Source organism: Kogia breviceps, chromosome 12, assembly GCF_026419965.1.
Source record: "Kogia breviceps isolate mKogBre1 chromosome 12, mKogBre1 haplotype 1, whole genome shotgun sequence".
NCBI lineage: Eukaryota > Metazoa > Chordata > Mammalia > Artiodactyla > Physeteridae > Kogia > Kogia breviceps.
Window position 1 is genome coordinate 958,626 of NC_081321.1, and position 22,674 is coordinate 981,299.

General features: G+C 60.3%; 1 protein-coding gene across 13 annotated transcripts in view; it reads right to left on the reverse strand.

Annotated features, from left to right (window-relative positions):
* CACNA1C (calcium voltage-gated channel subunit alpha1 C) overlaps nt 1-22,674 on the reverse strand; it is a 521,192-nt gene that overhangs the window by 61,836 nt on the left and 436,682 nt on the right. For 8 of the 13 annotated variants that reach the window (XM_067008444.1, XM_067008443.1, XM_067008439.1 and 5 more), the window contains exons 16-28: nt 21,809-21,923; nt 20,905-21,025; nt 20,549-20,618; nt 15,360-15,492; nt 12,655-12,784; nt 11,536-11,595; nt 7,837-7,943; nt 5,723-5,810; nt 5,098-5,205; nt 3,408-3,460; nt 2,952-3,098; nt 1,546-1,747; nt 90-248 (exon numbers count right to left, since the gene is read on the reverse strand). In XM_067008444.1, the coding sequence (XP_066864545.1) occupies nt 90-248; nt 1,546-1,747; nt 2,952-3,098; nt 3,408-3,460; nt 5,098-5,205; nt 5,723-5,810; nt 7,837-7,943; nt 11,536-11,595; nt 12,655-12,784; nt 15,360-15,492; nt 20,549-20,618; nt 20,905-21,025; nt 21,809-21,923 (1,493 nt within the window). Of the gene's footprint in view, nt 1-89; nt 249-1,545; nt 1,748-2,951; nt 3,099-3,407; nt 3,461-5,097; nt 5,206-5,722; nt 5,811-7,836; nt 7,944-11,349; nt 11,410-11,535; nt 11,596-12,654; nt 12,785-15,359; nt 15,493-20,548; nt 20,619-20,904; nt 21,026-21,808; nt 21,924-22,674 lie in introns of all 13 variants that reach the window. The other 5 variants (XM_067008440.1, XM_067008436.1, XM_067008437.1 and 2 more) reach the window with 2 other exon arrangements.

Below are 22,674 nucleotides of genomic sequence, written 5' to 3' on the forward strand. Positions count from 1 at the left end.
AGCCGCCCCCCGCCCCCTTGGCCAGCGTGACGGCGACACGCGCCCCGTGTGCCCACCGGCAGGCCCCGTGGCCGGCCCGCGGGACCGACCTGCATGGCCAGGCAGATGGTGTTGAGCAGGATGAGGACGAACATCAGGTACTCGAAGTAGGTGGAGTTGACCACGTACCACACCTTGTACTGGTGCTGGTTCTTGGGGATGTACCTCCGCAGGGGCCGGGCCTTGAGGGCGTACTCCACGCACTGCCGCTGGGTCGGGGAGACAGGGGTGAGAAACCCGGATGACGGGGGGATGGCGGGGGTGGGTGGGTGCAGAGGAAGCCGCACACCCCGGGGGTGGGTCCTCTGGGAGAGAGAGAGACCATCTATGGCTCTAGCTCGTTTAGAGGCTGAGCTGCTACTTGGACGTTTTTTGATTTTCTATCCCTCCCTGAACCGGGGAGAGACCCTCTCTAGTTAGTCCCCGTCAGGACGTAGTCAGGGGGTCCGTGTCGCCTTCTCTCCATCTCGGCGATGCCTGCTGTACACCGCAAATGCTCGGGGGCACATCTGGTAAATACTTGCTGACTGTTTGATAGTTTGTCTTCTCTCGGATGGTTTCCCGGCCACAGACTCTCCTGGGGGCCCGTCTCTCCTCAACGTTCCTTTCCTGTCCTAAGTGCATCTTTCTTATCTGCCGGGGTCCGCAGACCAGAAGTCACAGCTCACGGCCAGGGGGTGGGATCCTGGGCCGACTACACTCCGACCATCTCTGCGCTGTGCCCGGAGCCCAGTCAGGACCAGGCCCTTCTCTCACCCCAGCCTCCAAGCCTGACCGGTTCTGTTCTCTCCATCTCTACCGTCACCTCTCGCCTACACTCGCCAATCCCTCTCTCCTGGCTTCCTTACGATCCAAAGTCCACACAGCGGCCAGATGGCTGAGTCTAGACCCAAGGTGTGGACATCGGAGCTGCAAGGGGTGCAGCGGGCCCGACGGGGGGTGCTCCTTCCCTAGCAGAGCTCGAGTCCCCCACGGACGCGTGGCATCTCCCGTGGACGCTTCCCGGCCTCCTGACCGCACAGCCAGCCTGCCCTCCCGGCCGCGGATCTCAGCGCAGGGCCGGCGTGGCCGCGTCCCTCCTGCTGGAGCCATTCCCGCCCTCTGCGTGCACGGCCTCTCGGTTCTACAGGAAACCATCTAACGGTGGTTTCTAAGCCGTCCTCTCCCCTCCCCAAACCTCCACTCTCACTGTCCTGGTTTCCTTCCTCTCTATCAACGGTGCCGCCCCACCCTGGGCACCTCCTGACTCATCCGCTTCTAGGTGCGGGTGAGAGGCTCTTTCACAGCACCCCCCAGACCCACCACCGCGTCTCCCTGAGGAGCTGTTAACAGGCCCTGTTGGCTGAGCGCGGCTGCAAGCTGGATCTGCAGGGTTGCGTTCCTCCTGCCCTTGGGCCTCCAGGAGGCACAGGGGGTGGGGGGCTGGGGCTCTCTCCTGACCACATCCTCCCCCGGGGGGCCCCGAGCTGCAGCCCCCCCCCGGCCCCTCGCGCCCCCGGGGCCCACCTGGTTCTTGTCCAGCTCGCAGTTCTTGTACTCCTGCTCCCCCTGCTCCTGGAAGGTGACGATGACAAAGCCCACGAAGATGTTCATCATGAAGAAGGCGATGATGATGATGTAGATGATGAAGAAGACGGAGATCTCCACGCGGTGGTTGTAAATGGGGCCCTTGTCCTCCGTGTGGGAGTCGATGGAGCGGTACAGCAGCCTGGGGGCGACAGCCCGCGGAGGGCGGTGGCCATGACACCGCTGCTCCTCGTGCCCCCGGGGCCGGGGAGCTGCAAACAGCTCCAGGCTGAGAGTCAGGGGGCCCGGGTTCGAGCCCCAGCTCTGCCTCTTACTGGCTGTGGGACTTGGGCAAACCAGTCAACCTCTCTGAGCCTCAGCTTCCTTACCTGCAAAGTGGAGACAATAATTCCAGACTTTCCCGCCCGGCAGGGTAGTTGAGCTAACGTATGTGAAGGTGCTCTGAGACTGCCTGCGACTAAGTGTGACACGAGTCATGGCCGTTGATTTCAAATGCTGGAGATATTGGCAACTATTGAAACAGCTTTGCTGCTTCTCTGGCAGAGACTCGGAGGGTGTTACAGCGAACATAGAGTAAATCTGAGAACGAGGATCCACTTAGGATAGAAACACCTGACACAAAACCGCGCCAGGCTCACTCAGATCACCGGCAACGGTCCGGTTCACACTCAGCTGGCCTGTGTCCGCCGCCCACCTGGGCCAGGGCTGTGTGCCCGGCGGGCTGCTTCTCTTCGCGGATGGCCTGCCTTCCTCTCCCGCCGCTGTTACTCCACACAGTACTTGGCTGTTCTCTAGGTAGTACTGGTATTTTACCATTTAATAATGGTGCCTCTCACCTAAGATCACGTGCTGTTGCTGACTTAGAAATACCTAGAATTTCCTGACTTTCAGATGATCACGTCACCAGAATACACACGGGGGCGTGAGGGAAGCAGGTGTCTGTACAGAGATACACGGAGCCCCTCCTGGACAGGCCTGGTAGAGGGGACACAGCTTACGGGCCGCCAGGCTGCTCCAGGCCTGGCAGCACTGCCTGTGCAGGAACTTTCCTCTGTAAATCAGACACAGCTCCCTCCGAGGAGACCGGGGCAGAGTCTAACCAGCGGGCACCTCCGCCATCTCCACCCACGTCCGTGCCTGCCGGGAGGGGTGGCCTTCGGTCCTACGGTGACCCAGGGGCCCCTCCACTCCCAGATGCCAGACTTCACTGCAGCTCAGTCTAGGTTGGGGAGGGGAGCTAAAAGGAGCTCGTTTGGGGTTGAAGCTCTGAAGTCCAGGAAAAGCAGAGTGGTGCTGGGGCGGCAACCGCGGCCTGGGGAGGCGAGAAGCGTGGCCTCTGGGAAGGGTGCGGCGCGGCGGCTGAAACCCGCGGTCCGCGTACTCACTCTGGCCACCCCTCGAAGGTGGAGACGGTGAAGAGGGCCATCATAGCCGCCAGGACGTTGTCGAAGTCAAACTTGCTGTTCTCCCAGCTGCGCGGCTGGACGACGGGGTGGTCCACCTCCCCGTCCTTGTACGTCACGTAGCTCCCCCTGGGGAGGGGAGAAAGGGCTCGTTCTGGGCTCTCTTGTCTCCCCTCAACCTGCCCACCGCGCCTCCCGGCTTGGGGGCGGGATGAAACCGGCCAAGCTCAAACCCGTAGCTCTAGCCACTGGGAAGACGCCGGGGCTGGAATATTCCGGAACAGATGATCTTATGTGTTACGTCAATAGGACCAGACAACCCGTGGGTGAAAGTGCAGCCACCGCTGCTGTCAGAGAAAGAACAGGCCACCCCTCCTCTCAGGACGGGTCACCAACCGCCTGCAGTCAACCAGCCCGGCTGACCCCGGCCGCACTCACTTGCACTCGGCCTCCGTCTGTTTGGAACTGTCCGAACAGGTGTAGAGCTTGCCCTGGAAGGTGGAAGAGCAAAGTGACCGGACATGCTCCTCAGTCGAGGGACCCGTCAGAAACCAGTTAGCGGTGTGTCTGTAGCCAGCTCCGCGCTGGGGTCTCGGGACGAGAGTGTAAGGAGAGCAGAGCCGGACGGGAAGCCAGAGCGGTCGCTGCACAAACGCGCCCTGGGCCGCAGGCACCCGACCGCAGGGAAGCCCCGACGGCGAAGCTGGGCCCACAGGCAGGTCTGGTGGGGCGGGCGGGGGGGACGGGCAGGGCTGGGGGCTGAGTTCGGTGGTGGAAGTCAGGGCACGACGACACGGCGCGGGGGGAGCTTCAGGGGCAGAAGGGCTGAGGCCGAGAAGGGCAGGAAGCAGGGACCCGGCCTCCCTGTCGCCGAGGGCCCGCCAGGAGCAGGGCGAGCACCCAGGCAAACCGGGGCTCTGCAGCGACCGGGTGGGTGGTCACCGGGAGCCCCGCGGGCTGGGTGGGGGCTCACACGGGGGCCGGGGGGAGCAGTCCCTCTGCTGTTCTCTACAAGCAAGGGCCGGGGCTGAGAGGGCCGGGCGGCGACGGAGCAGCACCTGCCTCCGCGCGGCTCCTCTCAGACTGCGGACTAGCCCGCCTCGGGTCTGGGAACTGGTCCTCCCTGTTCCGGGGACTAGTTAGTCCTCCCCTGCCCTGGGGACTAGTTAGTCCTCCTCGGGTCTGGGAACTAGTTAGTCCTCCCCTGCTCTGGGGACTAGTTAGTCTTCCTTGGGTCTGGGAACTAGTTAGTCCTCCCCTGCTCTGGAAACTAGTTAGTCTTCCTTGGGTCTGGGAACTAGTCCTCCCTGGGTCTGGGAACTAGTTAGTCCTCCCTGGGTCTGGGAACTAGTTAGTCCTCCCCCGGTCTGGGAACTAGTTAGTCCTCCCCTGCTCTAGAAACTAGTTAGTCTTCCTTGGGTCTGGGAACTAGTCCTCCTTGGGTCTGGGAACTAGTTAGTCCTTCCTGGGTCTGGGAACTAGTTAGTCCTCCTCTGGTCTGGGAACTAGTTAGTCTTCCTCGGGTCTGGGAACTAGTTAGTCCTCCCCTGCTCTGGAAACTAGTCTTCCTCAGGTCTAGGAACTAGTTAGTCCTCCCCTGCTCTGGAAACTAGTTAGTCTTCCTTGGGTCTGGGAACTAGTTAGTCCTCCCCTGCTCTGGGAACTAGTTAGTCCTCCCTGGGTCTGGGAACTAGTCTTCCTCGGGCCTGGGAACTAGTTAGTCCTCCCCTGCTCAGTCTTCCTCGGGTCTGGGAACTAGTTAATCCTCCCTGGGTCTGGGAACTAGTTAGTCTTCCTCAGGTCTGGGAACTAGTTAGTCCTCCCCTGCTCTGGGAACTAGTTAGTCCTCCCCTGCTCTGGGAACCAGTCAGTCCTCCTTCTGGTCTGGGAACCAGTCAGTCCTCCTTCTGGTCTGGGAACCAGTCAGTCCTCCTCTGGTCTGGGAACTAGTCAGTCCTCCTCCGGTCTGGGAACCAGTCCTCCTCAGGTCTGGAAGCTGGGAGGGGCTGTGGGGAGGCCGCATCCATCCCCAGTGTGACCCAGCACTGTCCCCTCCGTGTCCCCTCTGCCGGCTCCCGCCCAGGTGGGCGGGAAGGATGCAGGGCCACAGATCCGGCCAAGACCCTACCTTGAAGAGCTGGACCCCGATGCAGGCGAACATGAACTGGAGCAGCGTGGTGACGATCACGATGTTCCCGATGGTGCGGATGGCCACGAACACGCACTGCACCACGTGCTGCAGGTGCACAGAGGGGGTCGGGTCTGGGACCTTGGCCGGGCCCCCTTTGCCACGAGCCTCTCAGAGGAGGTGCGGGCAGCCCTTTGCCACGAGCGGGGCAATGAGACTCAAAGGGGCAAAGCATCCTCCTAGGTCACGGGGTGATGGAGCCTGGGGAAACCCACGTCCCACTGGGCTCTAGGCGACCACAGGGACCAAAGCCCCGCTGGCTTCCCATGTTCAGGGGGCAGCAATTCAGGGCCCTCATCACTACCTGGGGCTCGGGGGAGTGTGCATGTCTCCTTTTACAAAAGCTTTGCTGAGAGGTTGGGATTGTGAACGGGGGCCTCTGCTGTGGCTCCGTGTATCACGGATCCGGGATGGGAAGTGGGGCTGAGCTGCTGGCAGGAGGGTCCCGGCTCTGACCCGGGAGCCTGACTGCTGTCCCTGTCTCCCGCCTGCCCGTCACCTCACGTGGACCCCCAGGCTGAGGCTTGCTGTGTTGGGGGCTCCCACTCAGGCCCGCCCAGCTCACCTTCAGCCCCTTGGCCCTGTTGATGGCCCTCAGGGGCCTGAGCACCCTCAGGACTCGCAAGATCTTCACCACGTTGATGGCACTGGACCTGGGAGAGAGGACGGGCGGGGGTGAGCCTCTTCTGCCCCTGGTCCAGCAGCAGAGGAGGAAGTCCCAGCCCAAAGGGGGGGACTGGGGAGTCTGCTGGGGACTTTCTCGCCCCAGCACCACTTCCTACTCCCTTCTCCCACTGCAGGGACCCAGAGCTGGCCGGGGAGCCGGGGACTTTCTTGATGGTGAGCAAATCATGGGAGAAGCATTTACCATGAGCCCTTAGCAGTATAACGTGCTACTCAGGGGCTGACTGCCTTGCCGAGGACACGTAGGGCGAGGCAAAGCTCCACCAAAGCCCGGCCGCTGAGGATACACTTCCTAACTCTGTTGAGCCCTAGCTTCTTCATCTGTAAAACGGGGCAGTGATCACCTCACGAGCTCGTTGCAAGGATCAAATGAGAAAACGCACACGAACCATCTAGCAGCCTAACTGGCACATGTTGTGATGTGAATCCGTGCTGGCTTTTATTATCATGAACTTGAAGAAATGCTGCCCGAATGGTGGGACTTTGGGTGGAGGAGACGCCTGGTGCCCACCTGCAAACCCAAGTCCCAGGTGGCCGTCCAACAGGCTCACTCTGTGCACAGCACACCCAGGCCTAGGGGCAGCGGCCCTGACACCACAGACTCCGTGTGCCTGGGATGCCAGGGCCCAGCCGGCTCCCCGGGGAGCAAAGGCCACTGCTGCCCTCCAGGGGGGCGCGCAGGCCCCTCACCCCGGCGTGTTGGCGGGCTCTCTGAAGTGTCCCTCAGCCTCACCCACCAGCCGCCTGCGGAGAGCCTTTACCCGCCTTGGGACCTAAAACACGCGGTCCCATCAGCAAGCGCTGACCTCACTCCTCCCGTGTCGGGACGCCGTCCGCTCGAGAGTGGGATGGGGGAAAGTCCTACGTCTCTGGTTCACGACTCTCTGATCACAAGGGACTCAAAGGGCTGCCCGATCCATCCCAGCATCTCAGGGACAATGGGAGGGGTGGAAAGGCCAGACTGAGGGGGGGATTCTTGGCTCCAGGTTAAGAGCGATTCAGTGGCGGTGGCAGATTAGCCCCACAGGCTCACAGGCTCACAGCCTGGGGTAAAATAACGATGATCCCAGCCAAGGGTCTCACTCTGAACGCCTCCACCTCCGCTCCTTCTAGGCCGACCATGCGGACAGCCTCGGGATGGAGCCCCAGGCGCCTCTGCTCTGCCACTGGGGTGACCCGGGCCAAGTCCCAGGCCCTGACCTCAGGTTTTCTGTCTATGAAACAGTGATAACACCACTGGCCCTGCCTGCCTCATGGGTCCTGTGAGGGTCAGAGAGGAATGTGTACGGAAGGTGCTTTGGAAATTAAGTACAGAGGTAGCAATATCAGCTGGTGGAATTCGGGAGAAACTAGTAATGGGATCCTTTTAAACCTGAGCACGGGTCACAGCCTTGGTTGCAGGTGGAATTGTCCGGAGAGCGTTTTAAATCCCTCAGGCCCTGGCTGTAGCCCGGAGCAATTAACTCAAAGCTTGGGGGGGTGGGAGGGGTCCGGGCAAAGGTCTTGTTTGGAAGCCGCTCCGGTGCTTGCCCTGTGCAGCCCGGGGTGAGGACCAGCCCTTCCTCCGCCTTCCTCCGTCATCAGGGGCTCAGACTGGACACCGGAGACGAAGGGGTGGGGGTGGGGGTGGGGTCAGGGGCGGCCGTGGCCATGGCAGGCCCGGGCTGGGGGTGCCCGCGGAGCCGGTGGGTGGGTGCCCTGGAGACCTTCCTCTCTCGTAACTGGGCCGGGACCGTCTGCTGGGTGAGACCCAGACAAGGAAACAGATCCTCGCTTGGGTCAATGTACCCCAAGGGCCCCACCACTGAGGACCCAGACGCCAGAAGCCACAGCCGCTGGCGAGGCCCCGTCCCGCTCCCAGCCTAGTTCCGCCGCGGCCACAGGCAGGCCTCCCCGCCACCAGCTGTCCTCTCCCCCGACCCCCGGCCCCCGGCTGTCCTCTCTGACCCCGTCCCCCATCCACGCCTCCCTCGGGGGCCAGGGGGCCCCACTCACTGGATGCCGAAGGAGATGAGGGACACGCTGACCACCAGCAGGTCCAGGATGTTGAAGTAGTTGCGGCAGAAGGAACCCTTGTGCAGGAAGGCCCCGTAGGCGGTCATCTGGGGGGACATGGGGAAGCGTGCCATGAGCAGCCCCCGGGCTCCAGAGACCCCTCCCTCCACCCCTCCCCACACGGCACTTCCGGCCGGGCCCAGGCGAAGAGCAGGGAGGTGACGGAGGGCTGGGGGGCAGGCAGGATAGGAGGAGACACGGTGCCGGTGCCGGGGGCTTCTGCTGCCGCGGCCGCCACAGCCACTGAAGGCGCCCCGCCCAGGACTCTCAGCGGCCCTTCAGTCCTGCATCTGCAGCCCTTGCGCCCCTGTACGCTCAGGACCCGCCCCCCCACCCCAAGCTTGCTCCACCTCAGGGCCCGCCTAGGACACGGTCCTCTGGGGGGACCCCCAGTGGGGACCAGCCACCCTGGCTTCCCGGGACTTTCCTGGTTTAGTCCCAGGCAATCCCCCACTCTCGGGCAGACCCTAACGCCCCAAGTTCTACCAAGGACGCTGGCAACCCGCATCCGTGCACTTCCCAGCCGCAGGCAGTGCTGACGATCCCTGCCTAGTACTCTGAGCTCCATTCTACTGTCTGGTCCTGGAGTCGTGTGTGCAGAGGGGCCGTGGGCACCACAGTAAGAGCACAGCTCTGGAGCCAGGCCACCTGAGTTTGAATCCCACCCTCTGCACTTTGAGTGCCCGGGGCAAGTTACTCAACTTCCCTGAGTCTCATCTGAGAAATGGGGCGACGACATCCTCTACCCTGGAGGGTTGTAAGCGCCCTCGGGAATTACACGTAAAGCCCTTAGGTCACTGTCCTGCGGACGGCAAGCTCCATGCCAGGCGAGCTTCTCTGCAGAGAGCTGGACTCGGCCAGAGAGCTGGGACTGGGATTCTGGGTCCCTCCTGTGATGGGGAGGATGTCCAGTGTCCCCCTCTGTAAAGTAGCATCCCCTTCCCTGCCGTGGTGAGGCGCCTGCTGGAGAACCACGTGAAAGCCCCTTGGAGACTAAGAAGGGACCACGTCAGGGGTGATGACTGTCTTGGCTTTGCTGTCACCTCCCGCCTCGGAGCTCAGCCTAGAGCCGCTGTTGAGGCCCCACAAACACCGGTCCGATTTCCTTGACGGGAACTAAGGGCCAGTGGATTTCCAGGCGAAGAGCTGAAGGGTCACAGCCGTGAAGCGACAGCCAAAGGGGGAGATTTGGAGCTGACGGCTTAGAGCTTGGGAGCAGCTCCCTGGTCACCTGGGGTGCAATCTATCTCTTTGGAAACAGCTCGCGCAAGGCAGCCTGTCCGCGGAGCGATTCAAAAGCAAACACAGGGGAAATGGGCAAAAACAGCTCTTGGAACCTAATTCTTCCCACTTACGTCCTGCAGGAGGGGGTCACAGGGGACTCAGGCACCTGTGTCCTGCAGGAGCTTCCAGAAGTGGGTGGATTATGTGAAGGGTTGCGGGGGAATGCAGTTGGAGATCTGTCCCAAAGGCCTGCCATCTGGAGGGGCTGCTGCCCTGTCTCTTAGTGGAGGTCTGGGCCCCCGAGTGTGGGCCCGGGTGCTTCCACGGTTTGTGTTACCTGAGAAGCCCTGAGCCCCGAAGGCTGGTGAGTGTGTGTGTGTGTGTGAGTGTGTGTGTGTGTGTGTGTGTGTGTGTGTGTGTGTGCGCAGGCCATCCACCCAGGCAGGGCCAGAGGAAGGGTGGCCATAGGACAAAGGACAGGTGGATGCTGGGAAAATGGGGCAGTTATTTGAAAGTTCCCTGTGACACCCAGGGAGTCAGGTACCCAGTGCAGGATCCCCCTTTTACCCTGTCTGCTGACTGCCACCCACCCCGCCCCTGCTCCTAAAGTCCTAACCTTTGCCCAGGAAGAGCCTCGCTGGGGAGAGAAAAGGGTTGGACTCTGGGCTGGGAGGACAGCACGTCCCTCCGTCCATCCAGCTCCTCTCCGGGCAGCAATGCTGCTCATCGAACTCCTCTTACCTCCTGCAATCTCTACTCGCGGGTTCTGGTCCCCCCGCCCTCCTCCTCTAGGTGACAGCCTTGGCATCATGCAGGCCAACCGTCCTGGTCCCACAAGGCCAAACGTGCCCAGGCCTTCCAACTGTCCCTGACACTGGACACCCCTCGGGCACGACGGTCACCTCCGCCGGGCAGGACGCCGGGCCCACGGGCGGGACAGAGGCACCCGGGCGAAGACGCGCAGGCAGTATCCCGGGCCAGGCTGCACCTGGAGGCACAGCCAGTCGGCGTGAAAGCCAGAGGCAGAGGGCGAGGGTGGGCGGATCTCCCCAGGACCGTGCTTGGGAGGAGGCGGCAGCCTTGGAGGGAACGGAGCACCGCTGGGGGCCACCCGGGAGCTCCGGGGAGGGTCTGAGACCGGGGCAGAGTGCGGTGTTCGTGTGCTGCCCTGAGTCTGGAGTCCAGGGAACAGCGTCCACGCAGCCGGGCGGCCCTGGTTCCCCCCGCCCCCAACCACCCTGGGGTCAGAGAGGGAACCCCAGGAACACTCCTGGTTTCCTCTTGGTTAGCGTCTGGTTAGCTGGAACCAGGGGGTCTGGACGAAAGAAAAGAAGGCACGCAGAAGTGACCACTCAGGTTGCATGTGGATGTGACGGGCCGTCCTCGCCGGAAGGAGGCCGGGAGGGAGGAGCCCAGACCCGGAGGAGGCACCGAGGGGAGCAGCCCCGCCGGCCACGGAGAGGGTGACCTCCAGGCTCTGGGAGACAACGGGAGCCACGCACGCCCCCTCGACTTGGAACTCACCCCCGAAGCTCGGGTGGCCTGGGAAACTTGGAAACCCTAACAGAGTAGACGTAAGTAATGTATTAACTGTACGTTCATAGAAATAGCAAAATAAAGCTTAGGGCAAACGCCTGTCAGCCGAAGTTGCTCAGGCGTGGGCTCTGCCGTGCTGGGGTCACAGGGCTGGAGCGGGCGGGTCCGGACCTGGGGGTCCAGCCCCTCAGCCCTGGGCTCTGGGCTCCACACTGAGCCCTGGAGGACACGGCTCCCTCCTGCAGGCCCGGGGCAAAAAGGGGCGAGGCAGCGGAGCCGTGGGGGTAACCCAGGGCTCAGAGGTGTCTACAGGGTCTGTCCAAAGCCCCCGGTTGGGACACTGGCCTTGGCCCCGCGATCACCACCACACAGGCCTGTGCTGGCAACAGGCATCCCGAGGGCACAGGCAGGGCGACTCCTGGAGGCCCCTGAGCTTTCCCACTCTTGTCGTTTGTGTGGCATCTCCTCTGGGCAGGAGGAGGAAAGGACGGCTCTAGCCCGGGGCGGGCGTGGTTTCCAGAGGCGGTGGGGGGCGCGTGGTGGCCGGCCAGCATCAGTCCGACACTGTGCACAGGGCACAGAGCGAGGGGCACAAAATCCTCCAGTTCCAGAGACTGGAGAGTAAACACGAGCGAAAGAAACAAGAGAAAAGGGGCAGAGCGCAGAGAGGGGAGGCTTTGCTGCGTGCGTTACCTTGAGGATAATTTCTAACGTAAAGATACTAGTGAAGACATAGTCTGCGTTGCCTAGGATCTGAAAGATAAGCACAACCAGATTAGTGGCCCCGAGTGACCGGACAACAGAGCGTGTGTTAGCAGCAGAGCAGCGACAGCCGGACAGGACAGGACAGGACAGGACGGGGCAGGGGGCACGCATTACCTTCAGGGCAATTTCAATGGTGAAAATGGTAGTGAAAACAATGTCAAAATAAAACAGAATCTGTAAAACAAAGAGATACAGGGTGGGGATGGGGCAGGGATGGGAGAAGCGGGACGGGAGGAGGGGTCACCAGCAGGGAGGTCACACTCCCAAAGCAGGGAGCCTTTCCATGGGGAGACAGTAGAACGGGTTAGGGGGCCAGAGGCACCGGCCCAGCACTGGGTCCTGAAGTCCCCAGATCTGTGAGGGGAGCTTCCAGCGCCGACTCAACTGGTCCCGGGTCTGGGTGGGTGCTTTTCTCATGAGACCAGTTTACTTACAAACCCAGATCAGACCGCTGGGATGCTTGTCAAAAGGGTTTGCTCCTCTTTGCGTGAAATTGCAAAACGCTTAATTCGCGTTGGCGTGACGAGCTAGCCTCTCACGTTTGTGGGACCCTACACTGCTGCTGTGCCCTTCAGGGTGCGGAAGGGTGCACCCCAGGCTAGGGGCAGGCTCCGGGGTTCATGCTTTACTACGTCTCAGGTGACGGATCAGAGCAAGGGCCAGCGCCTTTCCCAGTAAGAAAGCTCCGGACCGCGTAGGCTGCAGGACCACCGGCTGGCTTGGCAGGTGGTGGACTCCTCCCTTCGTGCCCACCTGGTTAGGATTTGATAAAGTTTCGAGGCTTCGAGATATGGCAGGTCTTACTCCGGCCTTTGATGTAGGTCACCAGAGCCTGGGGTGGTCTCCAAATTCAGTTTAGACTTTGCAGAGGGTCACTGAGGCCCTCCTATACGAGGGCAGCCTCATCAGAGCACCAGCCTGCCTCTGCGCCCCGGGGACCAGGACACGGCAAGGTGTAAACCGCTCAGTTCCAGGGAGGTGGACCCCCGGGGAACAACCGCGGGCCGTGGAGTCTGCTGTGGCCCGTCAGGCTGGCCTGAGGCGCTGGGTCCGTGGTCTCCTCCTGCCAACGGTCCTAAGACGGGTTTCCACCCAGCTCTCATCTCTTAAGGAAATGTCTGCTGTGCCTCTGACCCTGAGATGTGGGCTGGACTCTGGACTGAACGACGGGGCTGGGCCACAGAAGCTGGGGGCCACACGGCGGGGGTGGGGTGCAGGGGACGAGGTACCTACGTGGTTCCTGAAGGAGGTGTGCTGGACGGGGTCCTCGGCAGCCAGCGAGATGCTGCTGAGCAGGATGAAGAAGAGGATCAGGTTGGTGAAGATGGAGTCGTTGACGATGCGATGGCACTGGAGACGGAACCTGCGGGGGAGCGGGAGGGGCCGTCACACGGCTGGGGCCGCCTCGTCCTGCTGCAGGGGAGCAACGGTGCCGCCGCCCGCGCCACGCCGCGTGCCCACCCACAGGGCCTCGGGGCTGCGCCTGAGACCTTCGGGGACCCCTGCATCTCACACACTACTGGACGTCATCCACCGGCTTTCGTTTGGGGACGTCTTTCCCATCATTAAAAATAACGGCTTTGGGCTTCCCTGGCGGCGCAGTGGTTGGGAGTCTGCCTGCCGACGCAGGGGATGCGGGTTCGTGCCCCGGTCCGGGAGGATCCCACGTGCCGCGGGGCGGCTGGGCCCGTGAGCCGTGGCCGCTGAGCCTGCGCGTCCGGAGCCTGTGCTCCGCAGCAGGAGAGGCCCGCGTACCACAAAAAAAAAAACCCCCAAAAAACCCCCCCAAAAAAACGGCTTTGTGAGATCCGCCTCCTAAGTTTATGTACAGGGAGTAACGGAGTCACCCAGAAGCGTGGGCGCCCAGGCTCCCCGGAGACTCGCTCCCGTGGCGGCAAGTCAATCCCGCTCCTCGGCACAATGACGAAGAACGACACACCTGACCCCCGAGCGCTCACGGTAGATCCTCGGACGCCGAGGGCGTCATTTATACTGTCTCATGTTGACAGTAGGAGGGGAGAGGGGTGTGATTATCATCTTCATTTTATAGATAAAAACCACTGACACCAGGAAGGACAGGCTTGCCCAGACGCTGTGTGTGTGTGTGTGTGTGTGTGTGTGTGTGTGTGTGTGTGTGTGTGGCCAGGGCTCGAACCCGGCCTTCAGGCTTCTGTTCCTGGCGTGTGGTTGACTAAATGCTCTGAGAGACCTTACTGATGCAGAAGCACCAAATTCTGGAAAGGACAAGCTTTTTCAGACAATTCTGGTTTCACAAGAGTTAGGAAAGGTCTGCAGAGATCCTCCCCAAACAAACAAGCCAAGCCACTGAGCTGGGGTCTGTGGGACATGCAGCCGGGATGGGTAGAGGCGCCTGACGAGGCCAGTGGCAGCACTGCTGTCAGGAAACTTCGAGCCAGTCGGAGGTGGGGCAGAGGGGCCCGGGACCCCTAGGCGGAGCCAATGCCCTCAAGGAGCATCTGGAAGAAAGCTTCCCAGTCCTAATTTAGGTCCATGGGAATCTTGCTGATTAAGATCAAGTATTGAGGTCACAATCAAAGATCATTAAACACTCAAGAAGATAAGCCACTAAGATGGGAATCGAAGAAACTACAAGTAATTGACTTAGGCGGCCCCTCCCCAAAGACTGTGTATACTGGGAACATCAGATACACATTATAGAACAGCTATATTTGAAACGTTTCATGGAATAAAGGACTTGGCCACAAAGATGATGAATGAACAAGAAACTCAGACACAGATGGAGATAGAGCTGCAAAACCCAGCAAGACCTGGGACTGCCTGAAGTGAAAACATATAAGCTGATGTGAAAACCGGTTCACACAGTAACGTAGAGATGAAGGGAGAATTGAGAAATTGGAAGATGTAGCTGAAGAAATGATCCAGAATTCCAACCGAGAGGCTAGGAGATGAATGGCTGAAGGTGTGAATGTGTGCGCTGGGAAGGTATACCTTGTGTCCACTCGGACCAGCCGGAGAGAAGGAAGACGAGGCCGAGTGTGTAAAGAGACTCTACCCTGCAACTTTCCACGAAGTCGCTATTCTTCTCCTAATCTTTAACGTCGTTCAAGAACTGACAAAAATATAAATCCATAGGTTTAAGAAACATAACATATTCCAAGCAGGATCAATGGAAAGAAATCCATGGTGGTAAAAGTGCACAACCCCAGAGACAGCAGATGATGTTAAAAGCCACTGGAGACAAGGGGCAGATTCTGACAAAGGAACAATCGTAGGAATTCCGACTTCACAGCGGAATAACACATCTAACACGCTGAAGGCTAAAACCCGTCGACCTGGAAGTGTGTACACAGCCAAACTGCCTTTCAAGGACAAGAAATGGAAAGGATTACAGATAAACAGAGGCCAAGTGAATTTTCCATAAAAGAACTTCTGAGGAATGTACTTTAAGGAGGAAAGAAAATGATTGCCCAAGGATGGACTGAGATGCATAAAAAATGGTGAACAGATAAAACAGTAAGTGGTATGTGAATCCAAACATAACACTGTCTACACCGGTACTCATGTCTGACTTGTCGTGTTGGAAATAAAGATCGGGACCAAAATACTCATCAACCATAACACGTGAGGTAAGAGGGCTGGGAGGAGGTAAAGTAGCCTAATTATTTTAACTCCTTCTACTTTGCAGGAGAAGGTTTAGGATCTTGTTCAACTTTAGGCTTTGTTAAGTTAAATGTAATCACCAACAGAATAGAAATAAGAGTTTACACATTTCACAAAATGGAGAGAAAAACAAACCCAGGTCTTCTGCTTCAGAATCCAGGACTCTCTTCCCTAAATCCGTGCCTGTTTACACAAGCTGTGGGGAGCTGGGAGAGTCCCAGGCCCACCCAGAGGCTGGAGGGCACTGACACCCGCCGGGCTCGTGTCACAGAGAGAGCGAAGCCCCGTCCACACACCTGTTGCTTGGGCTGAAGATGAAGAAGGCGCTGGCTTCTGGCATGGGCACCGCCTTCTCCTTCAGGTGCAGCTCAGAGAGGGGGCGGGGGCGGGGGCCCACAGGCATCTCAGGCTCCTCCTCATCCTCTTCTCCTGCAAGAAAAAAGCACCGCTCTAAACAGCTCCACGGCTCCCGCTTACTTTTACCACGGTGCGGCTTACTTCCAGATGCCTTCCAACGGACCGGAATTAGACATTGTCCACCTCTCTAGAAACGAAGGGGACCAGCCATGACACCCAGCTCTCTCCCTGTGGACACGGCTGGAGCTCACCTCTGCTAGAGGAAGAGTCCCCGGCAGCACACAAGAGGGGGCTGAGAGTAGGGTGATCAACTCAAAACCTGTCCTTGTTTTCATTTTTATTTATTTATTTATTTTTAAATTTTTATTTATTTTTTTATGGCTGTGCTGGGTCTTCGTTTCTGCGCGAGGGCTTTCTCTAGTTGCGGCGAGTGGGGGCCACTCTTCATCGCGGTGCGCGGGCCCCTCACTGTCGCGGCCTCTCTTGCTGTGGAGCACAGGCTCCAGACGCGCAGGCTCAGTACTTGCGGCTCACGGGCCCAGTCGCTCGGCGGCACGTGGGATCCTCCCGGACTGGGGCACGAACCCGCGTCCCCCGCGTCGGCAGGCAGACTCTCCACCACTGCGCCACCAGGGAAGCCCCCCGTCCTTGTTTTTAAATGGAAATTCCCGCGCCCCGGGAAACCCTGCAAATCGGGGTGGTTGGTCATCCTAGTTGTGTCAGGCACTAGCGACAGGTGACCAGGGGCACCAGGACACTTGGGGCACAGCCAGGTGTCCTCGCCCTTCTGGACTGCAGGCAGGGGAAAGGGCGTGGCTCAGCTGACCTGACACCCCAGCAAACAACCCCATCCTTGAATTTTCCAGGAGCTTAAAGTCAACATTCTCCCTATTCCTGAAACTACAAGAAGACACTGTGCTGTAGGGGCAGTCGGGCCGTAATCCTGCCGCAACAGGCCCTCCGTCCAAAGGTCTAGACGCTGACACCAGTTACAGAAGCACTTTGTTCTGCAGGCCAGCGGCCACGCTGAATGTGGGACACAGGCAGACAAGCTCACTGGCCATGGAAGGAAAGTGCATACGCTGTTCTTGTCCAAGGTGCTTAATTAAACGTGTTTAGAATGGGATGGAGGTTAGGAACCTGCCTTGATCCCAATTGTGGCTCTGTCTCCTTCTGGCTGTTTAAGTTAGTGTCTCTGTGCCTCAGTTTCCCCATCTGTGGGTGGGATAATAGCACGTATGCACCTCAGAATGGTGCTGTATTACAATCTCCACCCATGACAGACACTCCAAGACTGTAAATTCGTGTCTAGCATCTTCCTCGGTCTGTCTGCTCTTTGCCTGGTATTTCCCAACAGACTTTCCACTCATATCAGACTCTCCTCTAAGCACTCAGTGTACTGGGTTGAATAGCATCCCGCCAAATCCATGTGCACCCAGAGCCGCAGGATGTGACCTTATCTGGAAAATGCATCTCTGCAGACGTCAGCAGCTGTGATGCTGTCACAGTGGACGAGGGTGGGCCCTCGCTCCAGGGACTGTTGTCCTTGTGAGGAGACACAGGGAAGAAGGGCGGAGGCAGAGATGGGGCTGAGGCGGCGACGGCCGAGGAGCTCGGAGGGGCTGCATTGGGCTGCACAGTGGGGACCCTCCTCAGAGCCGCTGGAGGGAGCCCGGCCCTGCCGGCATCTCGATGTCTGGCTTCCAGGCTCCAGAACCGTGCGAGGATGAAGTGCTGTCGTTGAAGCCCGTGTCCGGGGGCTCCATGAAGGTGGCTCGGCTCTCTCCCCGCTTGACCTGCCCGCCAGCCCCTCTGCAGAGCTGTGGGCACCCCCGGCTCAGACAGCACCTCCACCTGGCCTTCCTGAGTCCCTGAGCCCAGCAAGGACCTTCCTGTGAATCCCAGCAGCACCTCCGGCCTCCCACGCCCACCTGGCACTTGGGACAAAAACGCCTCGGATGCGTGACTTTACACGTACCTGGCTCCACCTCTTCATGTGCTGAGAGCCCTGCAGAGAGAAACCCCCTGGCACGTGGAAGCCTCATTTCCTGGTGATGATTTAACAACACGGGCTTTACGAGGAAGGGGGCTGTGCAGAAGGTCCGGTGGAGAGACGGCTCTGGGCAGTGGACCTCGGGGACCAGCCACAGGTCCGAGCACCCTCCCGGTGACCACGAAGCCGGGTGGGGCGGAGCAAAGAAGCCTGGCACAGAGGGCGGTTCTTTAGCAAGCAAGAGGCAACCAAGGCTCCAAGGCTTCTCTGGAGGACGGGCAGAGCACAGGCACAGGTCAGATTCGCTCCCTCGAGCAATGCGAGCTGGCCGGCAGCCAATGGACGCTTTCAGCTGGAGAGCAGCACACAATGGAAGGCGGTGTCCAGGAGGGGCTTGGCGCTTCCTAACTAGCCCGGGCAATGTCTCCTCTTAAAGCAAAATCAGTGAGGCCAGCACGGGCTCACATCACGGCATCTATACGTGGGATTTAACTGCAGGGTCTCAGGTCCCGCCTGGCTCTGTGCTCTTTCCAGTTTTGCTCTAAATGACCCGACACTTTCTTATTCAGGAATATCTGAGAACAGGTCATTGAATGTTTATTTAATCATCTGTGTTTATAGAAAAACACGTTTGCCAGGTGTGTGCGCCTCTAAGGTCCTTGTGGAGAATCGCGTGTGCTCTTCTGTCCTGCGAGCAATGTTTAAGAGGAAATGACTGCGGAAGGACAAACCAAACTTGTAAAGGGTCAGAAGGTTGCCAGCACGTGATGCTTTGCGCGTACGACGCATGAGGAGAGAGGTGACGGATTAGGGGAAGTCAGGCGGAGCTCCTTCTGGGGTGGGCAGCCAACTGCCCAGACGCCCGATGCCCGTGGAGCCCCTCGCCGCTGTTTTCTCGTCGCAGCTCTCACAGGCTTGGGGAAGCAGGGGAAGCAAGGCCCGGCCGCTTTCCAGATGGCGCTTCCAGAACTCAGCAGGAAGAACGTGGCGGGCCGAGCGAAATGCCCACCCCCGGGCCTTGCCGCCCGGGGCCCCACGCTCACCGCTGTGATTCTGCTCAAGGCCGGGTCAAGTCAAAATACTGTTTCTGACACCTCGGGCCCACAGCGCACCGGACGCAGCGCCACGGCCTTGCCCTCACGGAGCATCCGGGCCTCCGTGGAGCCCCTGAGTCCAGCCGCCCTAAAAGGCCAAGCTGCAGGGCAAGCCTGGGACGCACTCCCCGCACTGTGCTTGCTGGCGCCTCCACCTAGAAAGTTCTTCCCTCAGTCATCTCCACACACCTGGTTCCTCTGACTCAGGGTTCAGCCCAGAGGTCACATCCTCAAAGGGGCCCTAGTGACCACACAGCCAGGGCAGCCCTGCCCACTTGGCACCTCCAATATGGCCCTTGGTTTTATGATCTTCCTGATGTTTCCTTTCTGGTTGGTTTGCTTTCGTGCTCCTTGTCTGCCTCCCACTACAATGGGGGCCCCCGAGAGCAGTGGCCTTCTCCGTCCCCCATGGTCCAGGGCCCAGCACACAGTAGGTGCTTTATAAGCAGTTATTAAATCAATGAACGGACGTCCCCCTGGTTTTGTCCAGCTCTGTGTCCATGAAAACAGGATGGTCCAGAAGTAACTTCTTTTCCTCTCCAACTCCCCGACTGCAGACCCAGTCGGGACCACCTGCTCCGTGAGCCCCCCACCGCCCCACCTCCCCGCACTGCTCTCTCCTGGAGTCCCTGCAGCAGCCCAGGCCTCTCCCACAGCGTCTGGACTGAGTCACACATTCCCTGGTGTCATCACATTTCCTTTCCATGTGTACTTATTAATTTTCAGCCCATAGTGACTCTTAAGCACATCTGTATGTTCCCTCAAATAAATGAATCAATTAGATAAAAGCACCATCTTGGCACAAAGCTTTCCTTCCTGGGTGAGGTGATGTTTCTAAAATGTAGTGTATACAACACTGGGAGGCTCCAACCAACCGGCGAGCTTTGGAGATTGAACCAGGAGGGGAGGCCTGAAAGGCCACTGCTGGGCAGCGGGGCTGCTTTGCGGGGACTAGAAACAGGCGCCTCCTGCAGGGGGTCCCGCTATGAACAAAACCTACCTAAAATCGGTTAGCTCCCCGTCCACATTCAATTTTCCCCCATTACCTCAAAATGTCACCGGAAAGTTTATCTGCTCATTTAGGATCAAGACAAGACCCGCCCGCTGCATTCGGTGGATATTTCTGGTCTGTCTTTGAAATTCTGTAATAGTTTCCACCCAGAAGGGCTTTAAGGCTTCAGAAGGTTTGGTGCCCGGCACACGGACACCCTTCCGCCCTCCTTTCTGTCCGAGCCCCAGGAAGCCAAATCCTCTTTCCCAGCAGACAGACCGCAGAGGGAAAGGGAAAAGGAGGCCGGGCGCGGTCACGCACGCAGAAGGTTCTCAGGCTCCCGACAGGGCTGTGACCCGACACGGCCCAACCTGCGCGGGGAGGGGTGTCAGCGAGACCCACGGTGCCTCGACGGTGTGTCATGACTTTGAGCTTGAAGCTCGTGGTAACATCTGCAATTCTCTGTAGAAGGAGGGCACGTCAGGGCTCACACAGGGTGTGGTTCCCTGATGCAGGGAAGTGGCTCCTGAGCGGCGCTGACGGGCTCCCGACGTGAAACCCGCTCCGGGGGGCCTGCCTGTCAGTTTACGGACCAGACGGCAGCGCTCTGAACACACCCGCGGAGCAGTGAGCGGTGGCGGCCACGCTGTGCTCAGCACCACCGCCTTCCGGGTGCCGACAGGACAGATTTGGGATTTATTATTAAGTGAGCAAAGATGCTGTGACGTATGTTATCCTAATAAGTTATGTAACTTAACGATGATTTTACAACATAGGCTATAATAAACCTTAAATGTATATGGAATCCAGCTTCCAAAAGACCCGAAGGCATCGCTCAAACACGATGCATTCAATCTTCTGTTGTCATTATGAGGAAACAAGGAGCAAAGTACCCTGCCCTCCAGAGGATAATCGGCAGTGCTGCAGCCGAGTCGGGGCGATCTGGCAGGGCCCCTGCTTGTGGGGGAACTCTGGGACCAGCACGTGGCTTTACCGTTGGGTGTCCACCCCCAGATGCCCCCACCCCCAGGCCAGGCTGTGGGCTGGTACCTGTGGTTTCCGGGTTGGGGTAGGAACTCTTGTCCTCACTCTCGTTGGGCTGGAGGTCGTCCATGCTGATCTAGGCAGCCAAGGAGAGAAGGAGGGTCCAGTTAGACAAGGCCCACAGCTTGAGAGGCTTCGGGTAGCCTTGAAGCTGCCCCCTAGTCTAGGCTGAGCTGTCGACCTGGAAACACACCCTTCTTCCTTTGCGCACGTGCCTCAGGACACCGGCGGAAGAGGCTGGCCTTCCTTCTCTCTGCGCCCAGCTCCGCTGTCCACCCTCCCCAGCCCCTTCCTACCCCCCCGTCCCCTGGTGTCTGGCCCAGGAGGACCGTGTCCGCCTCCCCTGGGCCTCGGCCCCTCACCTTGGTGGCAGGGGGGGACTCTCCATCCGCAGTGATGGATTTCAGCTCGATTTTCTCCTCCTTGGTCTCCTCCACGGCCGGCTTCTCCATCACCTCTTGTTTCTTCTCTGGGCTGGCAGTCCTGGCCGGTCGGCAGGCGGGAAAAGAAAGGGATGTTGAACAGATTGGTAGGGAGCTGCCCTGTGGTCTGTTGGGGCCCCTGCCAGGCGGCTCAGCCACAGGGGCTCTGGGCCTTGCTCGGCTCTGTCCCATCCCGGCTCTGTCCCCACCAGGCTCTGTCCCATCTTGGCTCTGTCCCCACCCGCTCTGTCCTATCCCGACTCTGTTCCCACCAGCCTCTGTCCCCGCCAGGCTCTGTCCTTGCCCGGCTCTGTCCCATCTTGGCTCTGTCCCCACCCGCTCTGTCCGAAGTTCAGTTGAAGGGTCCAGCCTCTCAGAGGCTCAGTCCCCGTCTAACCCAGAGAAAGGATCCTGGGGAACCCTGCTCAGTACTCAGCAGAGGTGTGGCCCGTGACAGTCACGCAGACAAGGACGAAGACAGAGCGGGGCCCTGGCTTGTCTCGCACGGCCCTTCAGCTGGGGCCGGAGCTCCGCTGAGCGGCTGCCGCCCCCGCCCTCCCCTCTACTCCCCACCACCGCTCACGACCTCCCTTCCCAACAGAGAACCCGCCACCTCCCTGGACAGGTGGGGCAACACAACACCCTCCCAGAGATGAAATTCGCGGTGGCCCCCGCTTAGAGCGATGCCCAGGAATTAGGGGAGAGGCTCAGCTCACACAGAGAGCCCCCGACCAGCCCCCTTCCGGGAGGGACGGCCAGGCAGGGCGGGGCATCTCCTGAGCGCCGGGGGGGGGGGGGGGGGGGGGGCGGCGCCCCAGGCTGGGCCGCGGAAGCCGGTGGTTACCTGGCCAGCTTCTTCCTCTCCTTCTCTTCCTCCTCCTCCTTCTGGGCAGAGGTGAGGCTCTCGGCGTCAGCCAGATTGTCCACGGCAATGGCCAAGAACACATTCAGTAGGATATCTGTTTGTGCCCATTCTTAAAGAAAATGACCCTTGGACTTGGGGTTGTGGATGGGCACGGGGGCGGGAGGGAGCGGGAGGGGGCGGGAGGGGGCGGGACACGCGGGGGCAGAGCTCCCCCGGGGAGGGGCTCCGAGCCCCATCGCCCCACTAGCTTCCCGGGGTTTTCTGAGGGGCCGAGGGCAGGCCCGCTGGCAGGCGGGGCTGGGGCCGGGCCGGGCCGGGGCGGCCGGGCCTCGCTCTCTAACGTCCGGTTTCGAGATGAGCGCCTGTGCCCGGCACCGCGAGCAGCACCACGGCGGGACGCAGGCGCAGAGCGGTCCTTCGCGCGGCCGGGAGGCGCCCCCTAGCCCCGTCCCTCCCGCCGTGACCCTGGGAGGGGCGCCCCCTCGCCCCGCCCCCCCCGCCGTGACCCTGGGAGGGGCCCCCTCGCCCCGCCCCCCCCGCCGTGACCCTGGGAGGCGCCCCCTCGCCCTGCCGCCCCGCGCCGTGACCCTGGGAGGGGCCGCTGAGCTCCTAACTGGAGCGGGGTTTGCCCTTTCTTCTCCCCGCACCCCGGACTCGGGCGCAGGCTCTGTGGGTCAGAGAACCGGATCGGAGCCCGTCCGGCCGAGAGACTAACGCTGGTCAGGCCCACCTTCCACCCCAGGCCCTGGGAGGCTCCGCTCGCCCGGGCAGCGAGGGCCGCGGCCCCGCGAGGACGGGCGCTGGGCGCGCACCAGCCTGTTCCGCCTCGCCCCTCCCGTTAGGTC